This window comes from Entelurus aequoreus, linkage group LG17 (assembly GCF_033978785.1).
Source record: "Entelurus aequoreus isolate RoL-2023_Sb linkage group LG17, RoL_Eaeq_v1.1, whole genome shotgun sequence".
Classification (NCBI taxonomy): Eukaryota; Metazoa; Chordata; class Actinopteri; order Syngnathiformes; family Syngnathidae; genus Entelurus; species Entelurus aequoreus.
Genome location: NC_084747.1, coordinates 7,936,197 through 7,943,977, shown reverse-complemented (window position 1 = coordinate 7,943,977; position 7,781 = coordinate 7,936,197). Strand labels below are relative to the sequence as shown.

General features: G+C 38.6%; 2 protein-coding genes across 3 annotated transcripts in view; both read right to left on the bottom strand.

Annotated features, from left to right (window-relative positions):
- The window catches only part of LOC133632267 (gastrula zinc finger protein XlCGF17.1-like), a 144,097-nt gene extending 138,640 nt beyond the window's left edge, over positions 1-5,457 (bottom strand). Inside the window, exon 1 of the mRNA XM_062024608.1 lies at positions 5,246-5,457. Within this exon, the coding sequence (XP_061880592.1) occupies positions 5,246-5,447 (202 nt within the window). The 5' untranslated portion in view covers positions 5,448-5,457. The remainder of the gene's footprint in view (positions 1-5,245) is intronic.
- LOC133632273 (zinc finger protein 135-like) overlaps positions 1-5,828 on the bottom strand; it is a 6,282-nt gene extending 454 nt beyond the window's left edge. Inside the window, exons 1-2 of one of the 2 annotated variants that reach the window (XM_062024617.1) lie at positions 5,530-5,828; positions 1-1,473 (exon numbers count right to left, since the gene is read on the bottom strand). The exon at positions 1-1,473 is cut by the window's left edge and continues 454 nt beyond it. In XM_062024617.1, the coding sequence (XP_061880601.1) occupies positions 512-1,473; positions 5,530-5,644 (1,077 nt within the window). In that variant the 5' untranslated portion in view covers positions 5,645-5,828 and the 3' untranslated portion in view covers positions 1-511. The remainder of the gene's footprint in view (positions 1,474-5,529) is intronic. The other variant, XM_062024618.1, reaches the window with a different exon arrangement.
- Positions 5,829-7,781: the final 1,953 nt, after the last annotated feature.

Below are 7,781 nucleotides of genomic sequence, written 5' to 3'. Positions count from 1 at the left end.
AATGAGGCTGCTAACAATGCAGGTAATAATGCTATTTAGTCAAATGTGCAAAAGCAGCACTAAAATCCAGCAGTGAGCGGTTTATCATCTAAATTCCACCTGATGTTGTTTAAAATGCTGCCTCTGTACTGAGATTCAAATTTTCCTCAAAGAATACATCAAATTATTTGAAATCGTGGAGACCAGATCTAAATACTAATTGGTGCTTGATATCACCGCTATACACAATCTCGCTACCATGTGTACAAACAAATGCCTCTGTACTGAGGTTCAAATTTTCCTCAAAGAATACATCAATCAAATTATTTTAAATCGTGGAGATGAGATCTAAATATTAATTGGTGCTTGATATCACCACTATACACAATCTCGCTACCATGTGTACAAACAAAACATGTAACGTGGGCAACTACTTTACAGATAGTTTGGTTGTCTATTCGCAGTCGTAAATATCATTTTTCTCCAGTGTGATTTGTCATGTGTCTTACTAAATCGGTCTTCTTAGTATGTTTCACAAAGATTGTGTTTTTTCTGCCTTATGTTTCATTATGTGTCGAGTCAAACCGCGTCTGTTAAGGAAGCTCTCGTTACAAACTGAGCAAATAAATGGTCTTTCTCCTGTATGTAATCTCATGTGTACAATCAAATTGTTCTTTTGAGAAAAGCTTTTACCGCAAACTGAACAATTAAATGGTTTTTCTCCAGTGTGGGTTCTCATGTGTCCAGCCAAATGACCCCTTTGAGAGAAGGTTTTACAACAAAGAGAACAATTAAATGGTCTCTCTCCTGTATGCGTTCTCATGTGCACAGTCAAAGGTTTTTGTAGATAGAAGCTTTTCCCACAAACTGAACAATTAAATGGTTTTTCACCTGTGTGTGTTCTAATGTGTTGAGTCAAACTGCTCTTTTGAGAAAAGCTTTTCCCGCAAACTGAACAATTAAATGGTTTTTCACCTGTGTGTGTTCTCATGTGTTCAGTCAAACGTCTCTTTTTAGCACATATTTTGCCACAAACTGAGCAGCTCAAACATGTTCTACCGGTCTTCTTTTTAGAGCAGTCAGAGTGTTTGTTCTCAGAGTGAGTCCACATATCACCTTCACAGTCTGTATCGCTGCTCAAAGGTTCGTCAACCTCTTCTTCAGCCTCACTATCTGATAGTGGAGCTAAGAGGTTGTCTACTTGTGGTTTCTTTTCATCGTCTTCAGTCTTCACAGAGACAACAGTCAGTGGCAACTTGGTAAGATCAGCTTCCTCCGACCCTAAAAGACAGTCTCCTTTCTGAGTGATCCAGAGCTCCCCATCTTCCTTTTTAACGTCTCCCTCCTGAGTGATCCAGAGTTCCCCCCCTTCCTCTTTAATGTCTCCCTCCTGAGTTATCCAGAGTTCCTCCTCTTCCTCTTTAATGTGCGGGGGCTGTGAAGCTTCCTGCTTCAAAGTAAAGTTCACCCCATGTAGCTGAGGCGGAGGTTCTTCTGGATGAGAAACACAAACACGTGAGTGTTACATTACGGCAGTCCTTCTCAAATAGTGGGGCGGGCCACCATGGGGGGGGTGGGTCATTGTACAATGCCAGCGGGGGTGCGTTTGACATCGGGGAACATGCTTTTTTTCGCCGTACCAGAATATGACGTAGCGTATGGAAGACTTGGCTTCACTGTAACCACGGTGGGAGACGAGGAAAGACCAGTGTGCTGTTTCCTTACAATGTTATGCAGAGGTATAGTTATAGCGATTTTATAGACAATGTATACAATATGTATATTCCCTGTGGAGAGCATGGTATCAGTGTATATACGATACTAAAGTAGATGGATAGATTTTTTTTTAAATTTGTATAATTAAAAAATTATGTTTTAAATCGTTTTTGTTATGGCAGTAAGTCTCTGGATACAGGAAGGCTTTGAGGGCAAACCCTATATGATTCAAATAAGAGCCAATAGTGTTTGCTTTAGTTTAGTTAAAATAAATATGTAGCATGCAAAACCACACATTTCATATGTCTTCTGATTTACAACAATACCATAGATTTTTAAATTTAATAAAACAAGCTTTATATAAATGTCTTATTGTGTTTACTTTAGAGATGTCCGACAATATGGGACTGCCGATATTATCGGACGATTAATGCTTTAAAATGTCATATCGGAAATTATCGGTATCGGATTTAAAAAGTAAAATGTATGACTTTTTAAAACGCCGCTGTGTACACGGACGTAGGGAGAAGTACAGAGCGCCAATAAACCTTAAAGGCACTGCCTTTGTGTGCCGGCCCAGTCACATAATATCTACGGCTTTTCACACACAAAAGTGAATGCAAGGCATACTTGGTCAACAGCCATACAGGTCACACTGAGGGTGCCGTATAAACAAGTTTAACACTGTTACAAATATGCGCCACACTGTGAACCCACACCAAACAAGAATGACAAACACATTTCGGGAGAACGTCCGCACCGTAACACAACATAAACACAACAGAACAAATACCCAGAACCCCTCGCAGCACTAACTCTTCCGGGATGCTACAATATACAACCCCCAATACTCCCTACCCCCAATAACCCCCGCCCCCCGCAACCCCACCCACCTAATGCTATCTCAGGGAGAGCATGTCCCAAATTCCAAGCTGCTGTTTTGAGGCATGTTTAAAAAAAATAATGCACTTTGTGACTTCAATAATAAATATGGCAGTGCCATGTTGGCATTTTTGTTCCATAACTTGAGTTGATTTATTTTGGAAAACTTTGTTACATTGTTTAATGCATCCAGCGGGGCATCACAACAAAATTAGCATAATAATGTGTTAATTCCACGACTGTATATATCGGTATCGGTAATTAAGAGTTGGACAATATCGGAATATCGGATATCGGCAAAAAAGCCATTATCGGACATCTCTAGTTGACTTTATTTGCATTTTCACTTCTAGAATCTATGGTCAAAGTATTAGATGGGGACTAGAAAGCGGGTCGGCTCCGAAGGCCAACAAAATCGGACGGCAGGCCAACGATGTTGACTGGGACATCTTTCATTTTCTTTACAGCTCTAAAACAAAAGTGTTATTTTGAAAGATGGACACAAACCCCACCCTTCAACCAGCGAGAAGGACGACACCCACCGAATGAGAAAACCAAACCATAAAAAACATGTACTTAACAAAACAAGGTGAAATAACTGAAAACATGTTTTATATTCTAGGTTTTCTTCAAAATAGCCACCCTTTGCTCTGATTACTTTTTCGCACACTCTTGGCATTCTCTCGATGAGCTTCAAGAGGTAGTCACCTGAAATAGTTTTCACTTCACAGGTGTGCTTGAAGCTCATCGAGAGAATGCCAGGAGTGTGCAAAGCAGTAATCAGAGCAAAGGGTGGCTATTTTGAAGAAACTAGAATATAAAACATGTTTTCAGTTATTTCACCTTTTTTTGGTAAGTACATAACTCCACATGTGTTCATTCATAGTTCTGATGTGACAATCTACAATGTAAATAGTCATGAAAACAAAGAAAAGGCATTGAATGAGGAGAAGGTGTGTCCAAACTTTTGGCCTGTACTGTACTCTCACCTCTACGGCCCGCTACTCAAAGAGGTCTGTGTGCAACATAAAGAAGAATTGAGTTCCTATTGCTACACAACGGAGAAGGAAACCCTACAGTGGTCCAAGTATGTGCTGCACAATATTGCTATATTGTTTCCTAAAACTACGTTGTTGTTTGTAGTACATTCTATTGCATTTATATTAAAACAATATTTCTTATCTGAAAGTTGTTTTTTTCCAGGCACGATGCATGTTCAAATTGTGCTGCTTTGAGACGGCCAAAGCCAGTAGAAATGTATTTCGATTTAATTTTAACTGAAGGGACTGATTTGTGATGCGAGTATTTTGAATGATGAGCTCTGTCATGAAACCAATTGAGCCCTTTAGTTGAGGCACTACATTGTTGTATGCATGTATAACTAAGATGATGTGTTTTGTGTTCATATTTTTGTCTGTCTGGAAAAAACTTCATTGGTTTTACATTATTTCTTGCAAAGAATTTTTTATTTTTTTATTTTATTATTCGTTTTTTAACACATCGCTTGGAAGACCACAGTCTATGTCAATTTGATTTTTGCAGACATTGGCTATGATCTAACCCCAAAAATGTAATTTTCTTTCATAACTTTCTTTACCTAATGAGCTGTGACACTTGTGGAGAACTTCCCAATCCAAAGTTGACAGTAATGAAATTATTCTTGTTCTTTATTACCTCTACACGTTGATGCAGACATCTGAGTTTGAGTTTATTTCGAACATGCAAGCATACATACTTAGACTTAGACTTAGACTTCCTTTTTATTGTCATTCAAATTTGAACTTTACAGTACAGATAAGAACAAAATTCCGTTACATAAGCTCATGGTAGTGCAGGATAAAAAAGCAATAAGGTGCATATATAAATAAATAAATAAATAGGTTACTGTACAGATAAATATATTGCACTTTTTCCACATGCATCCACGTTTATGGATGTATGTTATATTGTCTTTTTTATTCCAGCGAGTTAATCCATTTTGGGTGGAGTTGAGGTGATAATTATGATGCGATACAACATGATACATCACAATTTCCAGTTTCTCTTTTCAACATGTTCAAAAAGGAGTAGGAAGAAGCAGAGCTTATTTAATCCTACCCCTTTTATTTTACATAACAGTTGCTAAAACTTAATTTTCACTTCCTGTTCTCAATTTATTCACAATATACTCCATAAGTAATCACAATAAAAATGAATAAATATGTAATACTCGGTGAAGTAAGTTACATTTCATATGGTGAGATGAGTAAGATTATTTTGAAAATGAACGGATGGATGGATGAAATAAATTCGGAATGTTTATTGTGGTTCTTCTTCTTTGTAGTTTGTAAACACTTTAAGTTTGAAGAGTTTCATGAAGTGGATTATTTTAGTGCATTGTTTGATTGCTTTGCTTAATCCATTCCATCATTTAATTCCACATACTGATATACTGAAGGTCTTGGTCAAGCAAACAGGATCTTCTTACAATATACAATTAGATTGTTGTATTTCCCAATTTAATAAGTATTACATTTTTACAATATATTGCAACATATGTGTTACATTATATATAACATGCAAATAATTTATATTTTTGGGGGAACTTTGACTTTATGAGCTGTGACACTTGTGGAGAACTTCCCAATCAAAAGTTGACAGTAATCATTTTATTCTTGTTCTTTATGACCTCCAATCCTCTGCACGTTGATGTAGACATGTGGTCCAGTCTTCTCTTCACATCTCTTACTCTTCCCCAACATCTCTTCTTTCACATCATTATTTTCTTTACACAAGCGCTTGTTTTGCTCTTCCACTTTCTTCATTTGACTTTTGCATTCTTTCATCTCCTCTGATGTGAACTCCACTGCCTTCTTCAAGCTAACAATCATGGCGGCTCTTTCTTTACATTCTTCAACAAGGTCGGCTAATTTCGACTTTAAGGGCTTGAAATTCAAACTTCAAGTCACTCACCTTCATCTTTCGTCTTTATCTCCGTTGGTGATTTGCTGGAAGTTGGTGGCGCTGATTCTCTTTCATGTTCTCTTTTAGCGGACGTCGCCATCTTAGCATAGCAGTAGTCGTCCATCTTCTATCACGTCCTTAATCATCACTTCAGATAACACTCCATCGCTCCAAACTAAACATGTTTTATCTTGGACTTTAGAAAAGACGAATATTTGAGAAACTATATCGCTGTTTGATCGTAAATCGAAACTTCTCCGGAAAGCCGAAGCCGTTCAGTCCGCCATCAAACTCTTGGAGCTGCCCGGTCCCTTTGCCCATGCGCCAAAAGAAAGCCACTCCCATTTCCGACATTATTTTTCAAAATATATGTATAATATATACTGATAACCTCAAATGGTCGACAACTACAATTTACAAATGTCCTTACCTTAATAAGGATGGACGGAAGTTGCATTTTCTCATTTGGGTCAAGTCAAAGGACTTGGTGTCACAAATCCGTCTTTTTACAAAAATGTCTGTGATGAGGTGGCGACTTGTCCAGGGTGTACCCCACCTACCGCCCTAATGCAGCTGAGATAGGCTCCAGCACCCCCCGCGACCCCGAAAGGGACAAGCGGTAGAAAATGGATGGATGGAAGGTACGAAAATAATAATATGTATCAATAAAGTACTGTAACTTTTCATACTAAATTTATTCTTTCTTTCTATTTTGGTAGAAATAAAATATATGTACTCCATGTAATCGCAAATTGTTAACCTAAATATTGTTTAATTATGAAAAATATATTATCAAACATTCAAACCATTTTTTTTTTAAAGGCCTACTGAAATGAAATGTTCTTATTTAAACGGGGATAGCAGATCCATTCTATGTGTCATACTTGATCATTTCGCGATATTGCCATATTTTTGCTGAAAGGATTTAGTAGAGAACATCGACGATAAAGTTTGCAACTTTTGGTCGCTGATAAAAAAAGCCTTGCCTGTACCGGAAGTAGCGTGACGTCACAGGTTGTGGAGCTCCTCACATCTACACATTGTTTACAATCATGGCCAACAGCAGCGAGAGCGATTCGGACCGAGAAAGCGACGATTACCCCATTAATTTGAGCGAGGATGAAAGATTTGTGGATGAGGAAAGTGAGAGTGAAGGATTAGAGGGCAGTGGAAGCGATTCAGATAGGGAAGATGCTGTGAGAGGCGGGTGGGACCTGATATTCAGCTGGGAATGACTACAACAGTAAATAAACGCAAGACATATATATACTTTATTAGCCACAACACAACCAGGCTTATATTTAAGTTAAGTTAAGTTAAAGTTAAAGTTAAAGTACCAATGATTGTCACACACACACTAGGTGTGGTGAAATTTGTCCTCTGCATTTGACCCATCCCCTTGATCACCCCCTGGGAGGTGAGGGGAGCAGTGGGCAGCAGCGTAGCCGCGCCCGGGAATCATTTTTGGTGATTTAACCCCCAATTCCAACCCTTGATGCTGAGTGCCAAGCAGGGAGGTAATGGGTCCCATTTTTATAGTCTTTGGTATGACCCGGCCGGGGTTTGAACTCACAACCTACCGATCTCAGGGCGGACACTCTAACCACTAGGCCATTTAAAAGGTTTAAATAAGAACATTTCATTTCAGTAGGCCTTTAATAGCTGGCCACAATGGTGTCCCAATATGTCCGCACAATCCGTGACGTCACGCGCAAACGTCATCATACGAGACGTTTTCAGCAGAATATTTCGCGGGAAATTTAAAATTGCACTTTACTAATCCAACCCGGCTGTATTGGCATGTGTTGCAATGTTAAGATTTCCTCATTGATATATAAACTATCAGACTGCGTGGTCGCTAGTAGTGGCTTTCAGTAGGCCTTTAAATAGAAATAGCATCATCATCGTCATCGGCGGTCACTCGAACGAGTATGACGATCCTCCTGGTAGGGGTGTATCCCTTTATGGAGGATGCCTGTACGTCAGTGGTGCCCAACCGCCGGGCCGCGGCCCGGTACCAGTCCGTGGATCAATTGGTACCGGGCCGCACAAGAAATAAAATAAAATAAAAAAATTTAAATATTATTTTTTATTTATTATTAATATTTTTTTTATTAAATCAACATAAAAAACATAAGATACACTTACAATTAGTGCACCAACCCAAAAAACCTCCCTCCCCCATTTACACTCATTCACACTCATTCGCACAAAAGGGTTGTTTCTTTCTGTTATTAATATTTATGGTTCCTATACTATAT